This window comes from Pezoporus occidentalis, unplaced genomic scaffold, assembly GCF_034315485.1.
Source record: "Pezoporus occidentalis ecotype Australia unplaced genomic scaffold, CSIRO_AGI_Poc_V1 ctg23, whole genome shotgun sequence".
Taxonomy (NCBI): Eukaryota; Metazoa; Chordata; class Aves; order Psittaciformes; family Psittacidae; genus Pezoporus; species Pezoporus occidentalis.
In genome coordinates, this window is record NW_026914180.1 from 10,466,627 (window position 1) to 10,484,932 (window position 18,306).

The following is an 18,306-nucleotide window of genomic DNA, read 5'->3' on the forward strand; positions in this document are numbered from 1 at the left end:
GCTGCCTTCATCACTGACCAGTTTCCTCTGCGTAACAAAGGGAATAACTGCTGAAGAAAGTACTGAGGTGCTGATGGGGTGCCAGTAGACACTCAGTGCCTGTGGGATTTTCTGAGGGAGAAATGTACAAACTCATCTCTCTTTGGCAACTAAGGAGCTCAGTTTTGTAACTCTTTATACCAGGGTTACTTCCACCCTGATCTTACTGAGTATCCTAGAGTCCTATAGTTACTGCTCATGTGTTGCAACCCTATTATGTAATTTAACCGTATGAACCAAAATAACACCCACTTCTACTGAAAACTTCTGGAACAGTCTTATTTTAACAACTGCTCTATATTTCTGTATCCATATGTACTGGGCATCACCAACTAAAATCCTTTGCTATCCTACCTACTAATGCAAATCAGTGCAAGTAAACAGAACGATGAGGTGCAGAGGATAACACACAGAAATTGCAGAGCATAAGACAACCACTGGATTCCGGGTGGGATGGAACAGGTCACAAAAGAACTGCAGAAGCAGATCCATAACTCTAAGTTAAGAGTTCTTTTGTAGGTACTAGTAAGACTGAATGCATACACTTAAACACAGGATAACAACTAGGTTTCCATCTGCACAGAGAAGTAATCACACGTGTCCTAAAGCTGCCAGCATCAGTGACAAGTGGTACTGCAACTGAAGACAAAAATAACTTCAAACATTCTCAGATCTGCACTGATTATTAATTTATGTTGTTCATCTAAATAACATAACTTTTGAAGTTGACATCTGGAATCCAAATAAACTTAAATAGTTAACTAGGTTAGACTAGAGACATGGGCTGGGGAACTTCCTTGCGGTATACAGTTTGTACAATGTTCAATTTTAAACCTTCCTCCCTAACAACAGAAAAATATCTTGTGAAGAGTTTTGGGTTTTTATTGTGAGACTGTTTCACAGGTAACACTGAATTCTCATTTACATACCATTGCCAACAATGAATAAGTGACCAAAATCGAACACGTTTTATTCAGATATCTCCACTTCCTTACCATAGCTGTTCCTCTCACATTTTTTTCTTTCAAGATGGAAGTTGCTCTCTCTTTAGAAAGGTCAGGAATTTATTATTTTGGTGTTGGGTGTATCTTGACTAAGTTTAGCTACTGTAAAGTCAGCTCTCTCTTCCTAGCTCTTCTCTGAACTGCTTGTATATTCAGTGGAAGGAAGGGAACTTCATCAAGGGCAAGTAATTCCATCCTCAGAGAGTTACAGACTGCACTGTGGAAACACTGCCTGCTATCCCACTGAAATAAAGAATTAGACTACAGAGGAACATCTAGATTTCAGATGTCCATTTTTAGATAAAATAAATACTACTTCAGACAATTAACAAACTTGTCAAAGAGTCCAGAGAAAGAAGTCTTGGACTCTCCATGTCTCCTCCTATAAACATTCCCAAATTTTCATGTAAGTGGTCATGTACTGAGTAGAGAGCCTATGAGCATTGAAAGATCCAGTTACCATACTCAGATATCTAGGTGAGCAACAATTTACTGAATGACTTAATGTCTAGCTTTTAAGGTAATACTATTTCCCATTGTAGTACCATCAACATGGGATGCTTTTTAAGATTTTGCCTCCTTTAGAGCCTCTGCAGTCACAGGGCACAAGTAAACCCACAGTTCAAGTTCCAGATATGAAGCCCTCTGTTCTTCAGGCAGTTCTGCTTCTCTCATCATTGGATACAGCCTGCTTCAGGAGCGCTGAAGGAGAACCAGATAAAGCAGATTCATTTTGTACCACTCGTATTGCCTACAGTAGGCACTACTATTTTTCCCATCTCATTTGTTCCAGTACACGTCTTAATTTTTCCTCAGGTACCTACTGAGTAAAAAAGACAGAAAAACTTTGGGTTTTTTATTTGTTGGGGAAGGTCTAGTTGGTTAATTTTTTTGTTTTTTTTTTTGTTTTTTATGTTTGCTGTTCAGTTGCTTGGTTGTTGTTGTGTCTTACGTAAATAACTTAAGAAAAAATAAAAATAGATGACAACAACTTTAATGTAGAATCTGTGGGTTTTCATGGAAAAGCTGCTGCCAGGCCCAGGCTTTCTGCTACAGTTATTGACTCACATGAGCAAACAAAACCTGCTGATTTGGTTTCAATGTCACATACCAAGCATCACCTGTTTGTGTACCAGCTACATTCCCTGGATTCTTACTACCTTTTATCTTGCATTACGTTGCTAAAGATTCAAAGCAGATGAATTCATCCAGAACATAATCTTTAATCACATTTAAAATGTATTTAGTCATTGTGCTTACAGAGATTTTATTCATTTGATAAGGAAATTAACCTATCAAGTATGTATTTTAAAACCAAGCTGGTGTTCTTACACCACTTTTCTATATTACCACAAAGTTAATGTTTTATTTTAATAGGATTATTTTTATATCAGCAATTCCATTAAATGTGTTTCACTTTACTAGGCATCTGCCCAAGATCCCAGATAAATAATCTCTAAAATGTGACCTACATACTTGATCATTGTGCCTCTTCATAAGGGACACTAATTTTAGACTCGTGTTTGCTGTTTGATTTACACACAGTTTATCATGTGCAATTGCATAAATCCTTATAAATTAGTCAATTTTTTTTCTGTATATGAAAGATTTTTCCAGGAGTATTTCAGACAAATGAAATTGCGCTGTACCCTAACCAAAAATTAAGTTTATGTTGACACTGTTAATCATGTTTTCCTCTCTCCTAAATATAATCTTTCTGTGGTGCATAATAAAGCCATGTATGCACTAGATTTATTTTCTTAGAGTTTCAGCATTCTGGAATCAGACTTTTTACATAACCTGCTGTAAAGTGATTCTTTCAGACTCTTTAGACTGGCTGTACAGTTGAAATTTTGTATTTTCAAAACCTTTGCAGGGGGCAGAACAGTGGGTAAGGAAAAACTTTGAGCAGATCTAAAGTCTGTTATGAAGCTTTAAAGCACAGTGTTGGTGATTTTATTACTGGGGTGCTCTTCTTGCTGAGGGGAAGCTTCTCCTACCTTCAGATTTGATCATATGCTTTTATTTTACCTTAGTACACTTGAAAAAGCACTTTGACATCCCTGTAGCCATTCCCTCAGCATGAAGTGTGTACAAAGAAGAGTAATGAGTTCCATTTCCAAAGGTGGAAGCTGGCAATCTTTCTAAAGAAACAGAACACTGTTACCTAGAAGCAGCTGGGTCAAACTCCACTACAAAAGCCATCAATCCCAGAGATGCCTTTGGGAAAAAAAAAAACAACAAAAAACAACCCAAAGGAGTTGATAGAAAGTGATGCTTGCAGAAGGAAGAATAACCTGTTTAAACTGTCCAGTAAAAATGTCCAGTAGAGACCAGAGGTTCTGTTGTCAGTCATTTATTGAGTATATCTGGTATAAGTGTGCCTGTGAGATGTCTCTGACCTGAAGCCTACAGATACTGCGGTGAGTATTCGTCCGAGCTGTTTCTCCTCTCCCCTCCTATGTTTTCAAGTCAGACAGTGAGACCTCTGCTGTTAGAAAAGAGCTCAACTGTGGGAAAATCCATTTCAGATCCCCAGGGCACTAATAGCAGATGCTGGAGACCAAGCAGAAGACTTCAGCATTTGCAGGGCTAAAATATTGGCTAAAGAAATGTAGCACGTACTTCTTTTACTCTAGGAAATGGGGAGAAGGGGAGGCATACTGGAAACAGAAGGGCTTTGTCTGTGAAACCAACTGATCTACTCAAACAGCAAGAGCTGATGTTAAATGTTGTTTGAGCATAACATTTCTAAACTCGGGAATGCCCCAGTCTGGGGAAGATATACAACCAGGTCCAACATAGGCGAAACCACCTACACCGGAAAAGCTGGGACAGCAAATCTACTTTATAAACTTTGCAGTCATACACTACAATACAGGTGGATACTGACCCTCTCAGGAGCGTCTCAGTTGCAACACGAACTTTAAGAACCGCTTTAAACTGTGACTTAAGTTAATAATTTAATATTACTTAAGTTAATAAGTTAATATTACATTTATGACTTGAAATTGCATGGTATTAGTAACTAATTTAGCTGTTAATTACATTATATAAATATTTACATGAACCTCACAATAACATTAATTCTGAAACCATGTATCTTTTCATTATTCATAGAACAAGCCCATTAACTTACCATATGGAAATTCACTTGCTGTTCTAGATCTTGAGATCACATCTCATGTATGTGGCTAATTCTCTTGAATAAGGAAAAATCAGTTTAGGTGCTCTGTTCTGACTTCACAGGAGCTACGACAAAACACTGCAAAGTCCTGAGTATAACCTATGCATACAGCCAGATGCTTGCATATGTGACTATGGGGTAGAATATTACATATTCATGGTTGTAATGAAGAAGTGAGCAATTAGAAAAGTGAAATCTATCCAGCCTGAAGAATGGATTTTCTTCATCACTGTGCCTTTATCTTTTCATATTTTCTGTATTCCCACTTTGTATCCCCTCTTCTATTTCCAAAATTATTATGTCCATGTGACTGAATTAAAATTGCATTATTTCCTTTTCCATTCACACCATTAAATTTCAAAACATATTGACAATTTGTCAATATGATTTTTTTCCTGTTAGAAGGCTATCAAATTATAAATAATTACTCACTACATATTAATACAGGAACAGCAGGAAAAATGAGGTTTTGTTCTCAATAGCCACAGAACACCCCACTTCCCATCACCCTCCCCTTGTATCACAGGATACAAGAAATATTTTGCTTCTGTAATATCGCTTGGCTGCTTAATCAGTTTGGAAATAAGTGTAGACATTTACACTCCACAAGGTGTCACTCTGAAACAGCTGGAAAAAACATCTTTTTGCTTTGCATTTAACCCAAAACGTCAGAAATTACCAGCATTTCAAATTTAACTGTGAACTACCACCAGACTCTCTACTCACAGCTACTACAATGCAACTATAAAGGCAGTGAGCATTTTTTATTGTAAATACTGTACTTCAAATCCAGACTATTTTTAACGTACTTTCCTAGCTGAAGTGCGCAATATTGTCAGTAACTGTTCAAACCTGGGACAGCATCCAGCAAGTGTTCTATCTGGGTACGTTCCACTGTCCTTTAGTTAACTACTGTTGGCTTAGTGAACAGGCAGAGAACAACTTCAGACCCAATAGCTTAGGTCTGAAAGGTATTTAAGCTTTCTAATGAAATACACTTTCTCTAGGAACAGATTATCTTTTTAAATAAATACAGTGTATTCCATGGAAATTATGTTCAGCCCCCCAAAATAGAAATAGTTGTCTGCAATAAAACTAATGAAACCTCATTTCACTTACAATCAGTGAATTAATTCTCTGAAATCTAACAGGAGAGAATTCCAAGTAGGTTTTCTTATATCTAACAAAGCTTACAATGTAGCTTTTCATTCCGTTAAGTCCATGCCCTCTTTGGTAACCACCAATTTTCATGAGCTTGAGAGATCTTTGACATATCTATCAACTTTAACTGAAACTGACCATCACATTCAAAATATACTAGAAGGAAATCAGACACAGATATGAGTGCCTAGCTGTCATTTTACAGGAAAAAAGATTAATATGAAGCAAGTGAGAATTTCACTGGTAAAGAGGCAGTTGTGTAAGGATTTAAGCATTTTCTTGTTTGTATGGCACCTGACAAAGTTCTGAAAACTGTTAGCTCATACAACCAGGGCCTTTGAGAATCTAATTCTTCAAAACTGATTTCATCCAGCAAACACTTCAGTATGCATAAAATGTAAAAATGTGTTTGGAGTTCTCTTGCTTCTGTAAGAATTAATGAAAGCTGGAAACATAATAAATACCTTGCCGAAAACAAACAAATAAATAAATAAAATCTTTAGAGATCTACTCTGAAAAAAGCAGGCACGATGGTACCAACTCGTTTTGTTAAACTCCTCAGCAGCTTCTATCTAGTATAAGCACAACCACATTTGGCAGGGGGGACGGGGGGAGGGAGGGAGGAGGAGAGCGTGTGTGTAGGAATCATGAAAATAAGACCATTAAAAGCCTCATTCAAGACCATTTGGAAATTGTACCTTTGAAACCACAAAACTAAAACAATGGCTTGGCTAGGTAACCAGATTTCTGATTTGTGCCATTTTTATAGTTATAATTCCATTCACGAGATGTATTAATCACACCCGATTCCACTGATACGGCTATTAAAGGAGAGGAAAAACCTCAGCAGTTACTATAACAAAGACACTTCCTTCGCTGTTTTTTCCATTCAAGTCATACAGAATACAATGAAGTTGTTTTTTTTTCTTAGTCTACACACTGCATTCAACTCTCCTATTGCCCTCTTTCTCTTTGAGACTTTGTGCATATCTACAGCTTCTGCTTCATAACTATGTCTACCAAGCAATTTGCAAGAAGAAAGCTCTACCTCTGCAGTAGGAAAACACCCAGAAACCTGAGAAAATGAACTGAAAAAGATTCATTAGAGACAGAAGAAGAATTAACTGATTTTTGCTACCTGCCATTGCCAGTCTGCATGAGATACTGTCAAACTGCTCTCATTTTCCTCAGTGTTTAAATAAAGCAAATATTAAAACTAACATAGTTTTTGCTGGAATAATGAAATTATTGTTATCCCTCATCCAGAAGAGCCTCATAGTGCCCTAAAAAAAATAATCCCCAACCAAATTAAACCCTCTCCCCATAAGACAATATTTTATACAAAAATGCTAACAATCAAAATGCAGCAACTTCTATCAGCTGCTGAACTGCTCAACATTCAATACATTTCTGTCATGTACACCCCCACATACATGAACACCAAGTGGATTTTAAACAGAAAAGTGGGCAAAATGAGTCAATCCAAACCAGAAGCTGAGCAGATCCTTTTGTCTCCTTTTAAGTGATACTTCATTCAGAAAAAGATCACAGTGGATTTAGCTGTTACACTGATGTCTGCAGGAGAATGGTACTACATAAGCGATTATGTTTGACAAGGAAAGGAAAACCCTGGAGAACAAGTGAGACACAAGAGAGCTTGCATTCCTTAGGACTGCATCAGTGCAGGCAGAAAATGCTACAATTATTCTTGCAAACAGAAAAATCCATGGGAAGTGATAATCACACCTCCCACTCCCCCCAAAAAACCCAACAACCAAACCAAACAACCAAACAAACCACCAAAGAAGCCAAACCCACACCTACTCACACAATATACTTATTTTAATCCCTTTTTTCCAGATCACAACAGCTGAGGCTGTTTAACACAGTCAACAGACAGCTCTGCTCAGATAACCTAGAGGTTTCTCTTTATAACTCTGCTCCCCACTCCATTTAGATGGGGAAGAAAACAGCTATGACTCAAAGCTGTACCTTAAGAGGAAGCTGACTATTACATTCCTCATCACCCACAACTCTAGGATGTTGAAGACATTTTTCAAGAGACCATTTCCCCTGAGCTCTGTGAAATTCTATTTGAAAAACAAAACAACATCCATGCAGTCTTGGATATAGCTTTCTGTAAAGTAAAAGCAGATCCTCCAGCTATCTATTACAAAGAAATCTGCAAACAGCTGCATGGCTTCAGCAAGGGATAACTCAGGGATGCAGTTTTCTTACAGAATGAAAATCACAAGAATTTCAGTCTTTTCTTTCCTGGTACTGAAAAAAAAAAAAAAAGTCCTGGCTCTGATAAATCAAAGCTTGGGCAGTGTTCAGATTCTTTAGTAGTAAACAAACTCAGATTCATTTAATGTTTCTGTATTAAGAATAATACTGTGTTCAAAAGGCCTTTCTCCTGAACCATACCAGGGACTCTGCTTCACAAATCTGAACTGGAATCAGATTCCTCTGGAAATTATACTGGTATCCAGAGCTCAGAGCTATGTTTTTAATAGAGAAGTAGGTGCTTCCCAGCCTTGTCAAACGAGACTGTGATTGAGTAAGATAATTAAGACTGAACACCTCTTCAGTTGCTATTTGCAGATTCTTAGCAGCCTCTGAGAGCAGAAACAGCATCAAAATGTGGGAAAAGGCATTAAAACACCACACACATGCAACAAGACAGAAGGTGGGTTTTAATCTTGTGGTTGAGAAGTTCTTTGGAAAGAATACTGAACCCAGAGCCTGATTCAACTGGGAACTGAAGCAGCAAAATGAGGACAGAGTGCAAGTCCCAGCACACACATGAACCACAACAGGCACTGGTACTGTGTTTCCTTGGGTATGTGATTGACAGCCACATCACAAACCTTGCACAAAAACCAACAGTTTGCACATTTGCACTGTACGATTTTAGATGATGGTATTTCTAGGAAAAAGGATAGATCTATCATATCTATATCACAAAGAAGGAGACATGAATAAAGTCAAAGGGACAGTTTTTCCAGCCATTGTCACTGAAGGAAATACTTTGAGCTCAGCATCTGATCCACATGGTAATTGTCTGCAACAAGATTGTTTGGCCTTTTGGTAAACCAAAACTGGTCACAAAGTGAAGAGACAGATAAAATCCAGAAAGCAGTTTCTCCCATCAAAATATATCCTCAGTAAAAATAACAGTAACTGATTTAGATGATGATTTACTCTAAGAAGTTCAATACAACCAATATAAACTGACCTTTTCTTGACCTGGTATCCAGAAAGCGGGTGCCATTCTACAAACATAAGCAGTTTTGCCCAGAATGTTAGGCAGCACAACTTACAAAATGTGTTAGTGTCACCTCACAAGAACTTTAGCAGTTACAGATTCAGCCCCCAGTCAAACTCCAGTTTGTTTCATGAAGAGTAAGAAGCAACAATTTCACCTTTTCTGCCCTGAGAGAGGAGCACTAGCAAGCACAGGACTTACACGCACAAATGCAAGCTTGGTGGACAGCAAGTCAAAAGGAAAATTCTCATTCATAGCACATGTGCATCTACTTTGGATTCCAGTGCTGATATACCTTCAGAAACATGACACTGATGTCGAACGAAATGAGTCCCACACCGATCTAAAACTTGAGGGCTACATTGACCCTTAAAAGAGGAAACAAACTGAAGGAAGACTTAGTATGATTTATTTTCCTTTATAATCTAAACTAATTTGTGTATCCTAGCATATACCCTATTTATTGCTTTAATCTTCTGATATACTGATATACAGTGACCCAGGCTCCTGCAGTCCCATCTCACTTAAGCATTTTGGTATTATTTCTCTGACAAACCCTGGTGGTACACTGACTTTTCCTTCTAATCTTCCTTTACTCTCGGGGAATTCTCTCACAAAGTTTTCAATGTACATCTGTCAAACCAACTCGCTACTAGATTTGTTGTTTTATATAGTAATTTCTGCAGTAGCAATTGGACAACAGATTCTTGGCATACGTGCAGATCTTCCTTTGCTCATTTTCAAATAAGTTATTTCCTTCACAAGACACATCTTCGTTCTAATTTACTGACTTTAATTTTAAATGTTCTTATTCACCAACAAACTCATTTTTACTTTAAAATACAGAAATGTCTGTGGCTAATTCTGTCAAATTAATACTAACCAAACTGAATTACTGAGCATGGAAGAATTATGTACATCATAAACTTTATTTTTTTCCCTAGTCTTATCTAAATGAGCCAGGTTCTGTGCAGTTGGCTTTTCTGAAGCAGGATACTTTTCCCTCGTGTAGATAGATAAATCAAATGGGAGTTTTCCAGAATGACCAAACACGCACCAAGAGCGGTTAGCTGTCATTATTAACAAAGCACCACCCACACTCAAGTAAACATTTAAATAAAAAATAAACATTAATCAAATGCTTTAAAAGAATTAGCTAGGGAATGACTGTTGACAACACAGACGTGGAATAGACACAGATTTCTCCTATAAAATTTCTAACTACAGTTAGTACCAAATACTATTGTGAAGATAAAGAAATGCTTTTACTGTGGAGACATGTACTACATGCCCAAGTTTCTTCCTCTTAAGTTTCAAAATCCCTTGAGTCAGGTGCAATGCCTACCTGTAACAAAAAAATAAAAACAGATTCTGGTGACAGAGCCACAACAAACAATTTGCTGGACACTTGTGGCTGTCTAGAGGCTGCAGACTGTACTTGTCCAACTTTAACAGAAACTTTGACTTCTGCTGACTTTAACACTTAAGATGTATTTTCACAGTGATGCAGATATTTCAGAGTTGACTTTACTTTTGTTCCAGACCTGCAGCAGAGCCTGTGGGTCCAAAAGGCAGCCTGTTTCCTTTTAAATCAACTGATGGGGCTGTGGGAAGTGGTTTCTGCAAATGGTCTCATGTAGGTACCTAGTGGGATTTTCAGAAAGATTCGAGAAAGTTATTCCACGTATTTCAAGTAATTTGGGAAAGCAAAACAAACAGACAAATTAAATAATAATTTTTTTTAAAAAGTAAAAAAAAAATATATATACACGCACCCTACCCCACTGGTGTCAGAGTAAAGATTGGGTTAAATGTGAATTCAGTTTAAATTAAGTGAGGAAGTCTCAGTGACTTCAGTTATATGATCCCATCCCTCCCCCCACTCCATACACACATACTTCCCCCCCCCCCGAGAACCCGATTAAGTAGGAACTAAGCCTTTTTTCCTACCGCATCAGTAAGGGAATGATGCTGCTAATTCCAGCAAAGCTCCCAAATACTTTGCTCATAGACTGTACTGGCCAACAAACAATTAGATCATTCCTGAATTAAAGGAATACCCAGAAGCAATTCTGCATAAGCACTGTTTTCTTTCAAAGCACAATGGAAAGTTGGCGTGTATTTCATTCACCAGAACTGTAATTTGGTTTAAGCAAGGGTTTATTTTAAAGATCTCCAGCTCTCACCTACAGGCACCCCATGGAACCCCATGAATCAGCAGATAGTTACTGTTTATTAGAAAGCCTTCCTCTTTAAGTCAGCTTTACTTCCTCTCAGCATTTTGCAGAAAGTGTAAAAAGAACTATACCATCAAGCCTTTGCTATAGGCAACTGTCTACAACTGGCCAGAATCTAGAATATAAAGTATTTAGAATTCAATACTGAATTTTGATATTCAGACCCTAACAAATCAAACAGCCTATATACTAAAAGAAATTTAAGTAAAGAGCAGCCCTACAACAGACAGCTTCTTTCTGGTATTTACGCTATACTTAACATCACGTCAGTATACTCCTTTCCTTTAACCTCTTCCGGATACTCATGGGTTTTAAAAGTATCTTCAATAACCAGGTGTTTAAAGGAAATGAGACACTACACATGTTAAACAACATGGTTCTATTAAAAACTATCTTTAACCATGGCACTCAGTGACAGCAATACAATACTTTTTCCACAAAGCAACTAATATAAAAATATGCCATAAAATCATCTGTAGACTAGTATGCTAGTACATATATGTAATCATAACATTCTTTTATAAACTCTTTCCTGAGATACCGTGGGTTGTTTGATTTTCTTTGTATTACTGGATGCGTTATCTTCACGAATCATCTAAAATAATAGTACATTATTTTCTATGTGCAGGTCACTCAGTTAACATGTAAAAAGTAGTATGTAAATATATGGCAAAGAAACAGCTCTTAAAAATTATGCGCTTTTTTGCTTTCTTACATTTCTTTAACATTTGGCTCCTTGGGAGATGGAAGGGAGGAACATGAAAAACCTGAAATTAGAGCTATGAATTGACAAAAAGCAGGAAAGCATTCAGGAATGTTAGGAGTTGGAATATAATATAAATGACACAAAAAGAAAGCCATAATTCATGTTGGCTATGTATTATCTTATAAAGCAACTGGTCATATTTTAGTCAGTTCACAGTATAATAAATATGTTTACTAATCTGTTTTGGAAGAGCAAATGTCTTTTAGGGATTCAAGCTCCTCCATAAGTTTCTTGTTCTGAACTTCTAGCACTGCAACACGACTCTCCAGACATTTTATGTATTCTTTCTTCCGACGTCGACATTCTTTAGCAGCTTCCCTGCAAAAAGCAGAAGTAAAAAGTGCAACCAAAAAAAGCCATTTGCATGCCATTAGAAAGCTCAGCAGATTACGGACACTATGTCAGAATTCCGAATTTTGGAATTTCTCCCAAATCAGTCTGAAAACACTAAGCAAAACTGGGTTCCACAAGGGCCTCAAGTGTCTCTTTCTCATGTTCATATGGCAATCTGTAGAATTGCTTCCTCTCATGCCTTGATTAAAGTTCATAATAAACGAGGTCCAAATGAAAGACAGTTATTCTGCTTTATGACAATAAAGATCTTTGAGGGCCTTGAGTTCCTCAATGAGAGTCTTGTTTTGGTTTTCAAGCACAGCCACACGATTTTCAAGACATTTGACATATTCTTTCTTCTTTCTGCGACATTCTCTGGCAGCTTCCCTGGAACCAATACAAGGCAAATGACTACAGGAACAGCCACAATATGGCAAAGACTGGATAAATGAAATTACCTGCAATCCCTGCTCTTCGACAACAACAACAACAACCACCAACAACAACAACTGTTGGATTGCACAAACAGAACAGCAGGTAACAGCCATAAGCAATAACACAGTTAAAATACAATTCCAAAGAACTAGAACTTGAAAAAAAATTCATCATCAACAAATACAAAGATGGAATTGATACACAGAGGAACCAAGAAAAACAGTGAGCAAATGTCAACGTATTGACTTGAATTGTACTAAACATGAAGACTGAAAGCAGCGTTTCTTCTTCCAGCCACATTCCATTTTGTGTGTTTATCAGTATTCTGCAATCAAAATCTTAAAATCAAACTAAAGAATATACTTTCAGAAAATACAAGCATAACACTACTCTCTTCAGACAAAAAGCTAAATGCCAAGCTTACAACCTGCTGTCATTTCTTTACCTTAATGTAACAATCTACAGCAAAATTTAAGTCCAAACAAGTACAATTTACTAGCATTTTAGAGCTGTCCACCTGGGCACATTTCAACCACATGCATCTGCGATGTTTGTTTGTTGTTTTTTTTTTGCTGCTGGCAAATGGCAGCATGGAGCCATTCTCATAGCTCTGCTCAAAATTCTGTTACATTGAAGCTGAACACTTTGAGTAGTATTTTCAGAAGCATGTGACTGAACGGGCATTCAATTCCAGAATAAATTTTAGAAGTACTGGGAGTTTGCTCCTTTAAGATCTTGGAACATGATAAAGTGTCAAATTGTGAGAGTAACTTTCCAGCAAGTTATATGAGGGAGAGCACAGATCTAGTATTAAAACTGAAAAGAGAAACAAAAGGAAGCACAACAATGCAGCGATCTTCATGAGTAACTTAAAATAAAGGACAGGCATGAGAGCAAAGCAATACCATTAATTTAATCATAAAGCAAGTGGCTATTCAATGTATTAGAGATCTGCATGGCAGACTATTTCTTCCATTAATCTAACTGCCACTGATTGCAGTAGTTATGCATTTGAAAAAAGGAGAGTCCCTTAAGAACAGAAAGAAGAAAGCAGAGAAAGACCGGCAGTTACAGCACACAGTCAAGCCCATGCCAACTAATTAAAAAAAATACAGCCACCTCACACAATATGCCTCACAAAATGACAGAGGCACTGCACAGTAACTTATCACAGTAGCCAATTATTTTGGAAAGCCTATAATTATCATTCCACCCTAGAATAAGTCCTCTTCAGAGCATCATTAATGGACGACTGCTAATGAGATCCTCAGATATTTTCCTAACCAATTCTTTGCTGGGATGTTTCAAGATGAACAAACCCGTACTGGTCATTTTACTGTTGGTGGATCGGGGGGAATTCAACACTAAGTACACCTCCGGATCATCACAAAAATTACCAGAAAGGGACAACACTAATATTGATTTCTGAATTTCCATAATATTTTCAAACTAAAAATCCATGGTGATAAGGTCAACTCTAGTTTTCCAGAGTTAACAGCCAATACACAATGCCATAAGGATGTGGGATGACTGACAATTTCTTGCCTTCACTTTATCACTCAGAGGCAGAGCTCATGACCTTAAGAAGAAAGTTTCACTAGAATGTTTTGGGGTTGGGTTTTTTTTTGCAACACTGACTATTAATTGTGATATAGTCTTACCTATTTTTCATAAGTCTCAGCTCTCTCTTGCGAGTTGCCTCTTCTGCCAGTTGCTGAGGACTATGCAAAGTCCCCGGTGAGGCAGCCATTACCACTCCCTGAGGTAAGGTAGTAGTGGGAGTTCGAATCTGGTAAGCTGGCATGTCTCCAGTGGCAGCTGTATAAAAGAATCATATTTTAAAATTTATGGGGAAAAAAAAACCAACAACAACAAAAAAAAAATCAAACTACACAAGAGTCACAGAACAACAGATTTCTGTTGATGAGTTCTCCAGGATCCCTGCTACATAAAATATTTCATAGGCCTGTCATGTCACAGCTACATTTGTTATTTTTCTAGCATTTATTTCCACACTATAAAATAAGTTATCTAAATTGCTCTAGCACATGGTCCCACTAGCCAGCCAGACTGAAGCCTGTGAAAGCTTCCACATGGCTCTTTTCAGACAACATAGGGAAAACTGCTTGAAAAACACAGTGTGCATACTTATTCCCTGTTCACACAATTCCACAAAAATATGGTTCTGCTGTTGCAGCCACTGAAATTTACATGCTACCCCTTGTCCTCCAACAGAAGCTTCAGAAGTCAACTTTCTCCTCTTTCCCTGTCATAGCAACAGTACCAGCCTTACTGCCTTTCCTCCCTCTAGAGCAGCAGCACAGAAACCCTTGCAAAACTAGTGAGAGCTGCTGTTGCCAGAATGAAAATGAACAGACAAGTGCTCACAGTGAACTGGGGTATGCTCTTTGAGCAAAAGGACCACAAATAGGATGCTGCAGAACTAGCAGGCAAGAGACAGTAGTGGCTGTTTCACAGGAAGGGGTATAGTTACACAGTAAGCCAGAGTGCAAAAGTTCATATTCAGCTCCTGAGCCTACTACCACTTTTGAGCCCTCCCCAAACCAAACACAGACCTGAAATCTGACCTGTTATTTGGAGTCAATACCTTCCTGATGGTCTCCCTCATTTCTGTATTTCTGAGGTACTTCATTCCTACATGATGTACCCCAACTTTAAAATACTGTTAAAGTCCTACATACTGTGTCTTGTCTGATGGGGGGGGGGGGGGGGAAGTATCTCTCTTCAAATTACAAGCAAGTATCTACCTATTCCTTTCCATAAATATTTTATATTATCACACACCAAACTCCAAATTTTGTAATTAAAGCGACTGAACATAATACATGAAATTTCAGAGGCTTTTATGTTAGAATTAATTTATACTTTAGTTCTTTAAAGCAATATTTAGATAATGGAAAAACTGGTGTCACAGTTTAACACCAGCCCGCAACTAAGCACCACAGAGCTGCCTGCTTAATTCCCCTCCTTCCCAGTGGGATGAGGAATAGAACCAGAAGGGTAAAAGTAAGAAAATGTATGGGTTGAGATGAAAACAGTTTAATAATTGAAATATAATAAGAAGAATGATAATAAGAAAAAGAATTGTAATGAAATAAAACACAAGACAAGTGATGCAAATGAATAAAAATTGTTCACCACTGACTGATATCCAGCCAGTTCCTGATCAGCAGCCCCCAGCCAGCCTTCCCCCCAGTTTATACACTGAGCATGATGCCATATGGTATGGAACATTCCTTTGGCCAGTTGGGGTCAGCTGTCCCAGCTGTGTCCTCTCCCAGCTTCTTGTGTTCCCCCACCCTCCTGACTAGCAGGGCAGCATTAGAAGCTGAAAAGTCCTTGACTTAGTGTAAGCACTGCTCAGCAACAACTAAAACATCAGTGTGTTATCAACATTATTCTTATCCTGAATCCAAAACACAGCACTGTATCAGCTGCTATGAAGAAAATTAACTCTCTCCCAGCCAAAACCAGGACAACTTGGAAAAACAAAATGTAGACAAAAACACCTTGGGGAGGCTGACAGGTACAGAAGTAAAGAGACATCAGTCAACTATAGGGAGGGGAATAAACCTAAACTGAAAAAAAAAAAAAAATACTATCATTCTTATTAAGTTAATGCAGGTGCTTCACTAATTAAATATAAAAAATAGGTTCAAGCTGTGTTTAGACTACAATTCCATAGCCATGTCCTGAAATCATTATCAGCTTAAACACTTTACACCTCCCCCCTTTCTCCATCCTGCTCGTAAAAGTGTTTGTGGAATTACAAGATGAACAGGACCAGTGAACTGGCCTGGGTTACAGATAATCCCCTAGGGATGGGGGAGGGAGAGAGAAATCAGCTCAGGACAGCCTTGTGAGCACTGAACAGGCAGCCACCCTGAACACAGGGTTTGGTGGCCTTGTACATCTAGAAGAAAATTAATTCTTTCTTTAAGTTCTCCACATCTCTTAGCACTATTTTTAAAATGGAATTTTATAAACCCTTCAGGCTCACCTTTATGCTGGCCATATTACATACATTTTACCGACTCTATGGTAAGAACTATCTTTTTCTATCATTACTATCTAAAAAAAGAGATGTTATCTTGGTTTGCAGTAGCTACAATGAATCAGAAGTCCAGGTGAAGCACTTTGTAGATCAAGTCATGAGGAAAGGCCCATAACCCAGGTCACCTCAGCCTGGCAAGACCAACTATTTTTTTGTCTTTGATTTACAGTCAGATGTTAGCTAATAGGACTTACTGCTGCTGTTGCACTCAGTCCCGAGAAGACTCACTATGATCATGTACCTGCAACAAGACTTAACAAAGCGAGGCCCTATCTCAGCTGGGATCAACAAACACCACTAAGCAACACTTCACATGAATAGTTTGAGCAGGTTCCAGTAGTGTCTGTGCCTTCCTAACAGTTGACTCATTTATGAATCTAACAACATGGTAACAGAGATAAATAACCTTTTTGGTACACAGACCTTATAAACCCACACATTATTGCAAATCAGTTATTTCAAAGTCTTCAAGTTTTTCTGTATAATATCTCCAGAAGTTACAATAAAATACTGTTTCCTCCAAAAAAAGTCATTGGGAAAGTTGAAACAGGCTTTAAGCAGGAGATGAAGGGTATGTGGTGGTGGTGCTGTAAGATACCCTTGAAAAAAAAATAAAATTATGGTTTATGTCTAGTAATGTATCTGCATATCGCAGAGAAGCGTACCTTCCACTTCAGCATTTGAGACAAAAATTCCACACACCCCAATCCAACTGATAAACCTCTGTGGCTATTTCTGACAAAGTTCCATGGAGATTTAACGTAATTCCTGACATACCATACATGGGACTGAAACAAAGCTAAGCAACAAACCTGGAGATGGTGTATTCCCTAACACATTGCTCCAGGTAATTTTTAATTTTTTTCCCCTTCTTAAAATTGCAAGGGAGTAAGAAGCCACTGCAAACCTGAAGCTTTGAGTTGAGACTTACATAAAGAAAATTATTAAAAGGAAGACAAACGAACAAACAAAACCAAACAAACCTCATTTGAAAGAGCGTGTAAATACAGCTCTGAGAAATTAACAAAAACTAATTGTTTTTTAAATCAACTACCTCATATCAGCAGGGCCTTGAAAAAAGTAACTTGCTGAACACTAGAGAGCATCCCAGCACTTAAGTTCTTTCAGTAACTATCCAGGAGAAAAAAAGCCCAGTGTATGTATTAGTGCATCTATTCTTCTGTAAGTCATAATGATGGAACTAGATTATCAAAGGGTTTTCAACTTCACCACTAAACTGGCTAAACAAGGCATGAATCATTATCTCTTTGAGCATGAAAAATCAAAACGTCGACTTAGAGAAGATACTTATCTTTGGATTAATGAAACAGTAGGTAGCAGCAATGAGCAGCAGCACATAGGTCCCGGCTGTGAACCAGTTAATATTACAGATCTGCCGGAGGCAATTGACGAAGCAGAAAGGAACTGACTAAATCACAGCGTGACTTGGAGCTGACGTCAATGTGTATCTTGTTTGGAGTTTAACTTTTCCAGTTCCCTACTTCAACACGATTCCAGGAAATCTAATGACGTCAGCCTTTTGAACTCAATTAGCTGAGGAACAGACCATTTTAACAGTGGAGGAGAAAACAAGCAGGCACTATAATACTTAAAATTTATCGCTCTCAAATTTGTTTTCATTCAGCATTTTCTTTAATAATGAAAGCACAGGGCTTATTTACAGTACTGAAACTGCACACTGTTTCTCTCTCAGCTCTGCTTAAGATTTTAGAGCTGAAATAGGCTTAAGAGTTTATTACTAAACAAAAAAAGCACTGTCATTTGTATAAAATAAAAAACA

General features: G+C 37.8%; 1 protein-coding gene across 20 annotated transcripts in view; it reads right to left on the bottom strand.

The window, feature by feature from the left end:
• Positions 1-4,975: 4,975 nt before the first annotated feature.
• Positions 4,976-18,306, bottom strand: part of CREM (cAMP responsive element modulator) — a 42,064-nt gene continuing 28,733 nt past the window's right edge. For 14 of the 20 annotated variants that reach the window (XM_062621585.1, XM_062621582.1, XM_062621574.1 and 11 more), the window contains 2 exons: positions 14,092-14,248; positions 11,760-12,382 (listed from right to left, as the gene is read on the bottom strand). In XM_062621585.1, coding sequence (XP_062477569.1) covers positions 12,238-12,382; positions 14,092-14,248 — 302 coding nt within the window. In that variant the 3' untranslated portion in view covers positions 11,760-12,237. Of the gene's footprint in view, positions 10,005-10,801; positions 12,383-14,091; positions 14,250-15,018; positions 15,143-17,816; positions 17,899-18,306 lie in introns of those variants that run through there. The other 6 variants (XM_062621580.1, XM_062621572.1, XM_062621589.1 and 3 more) reach the window with 4 other exon arrangements.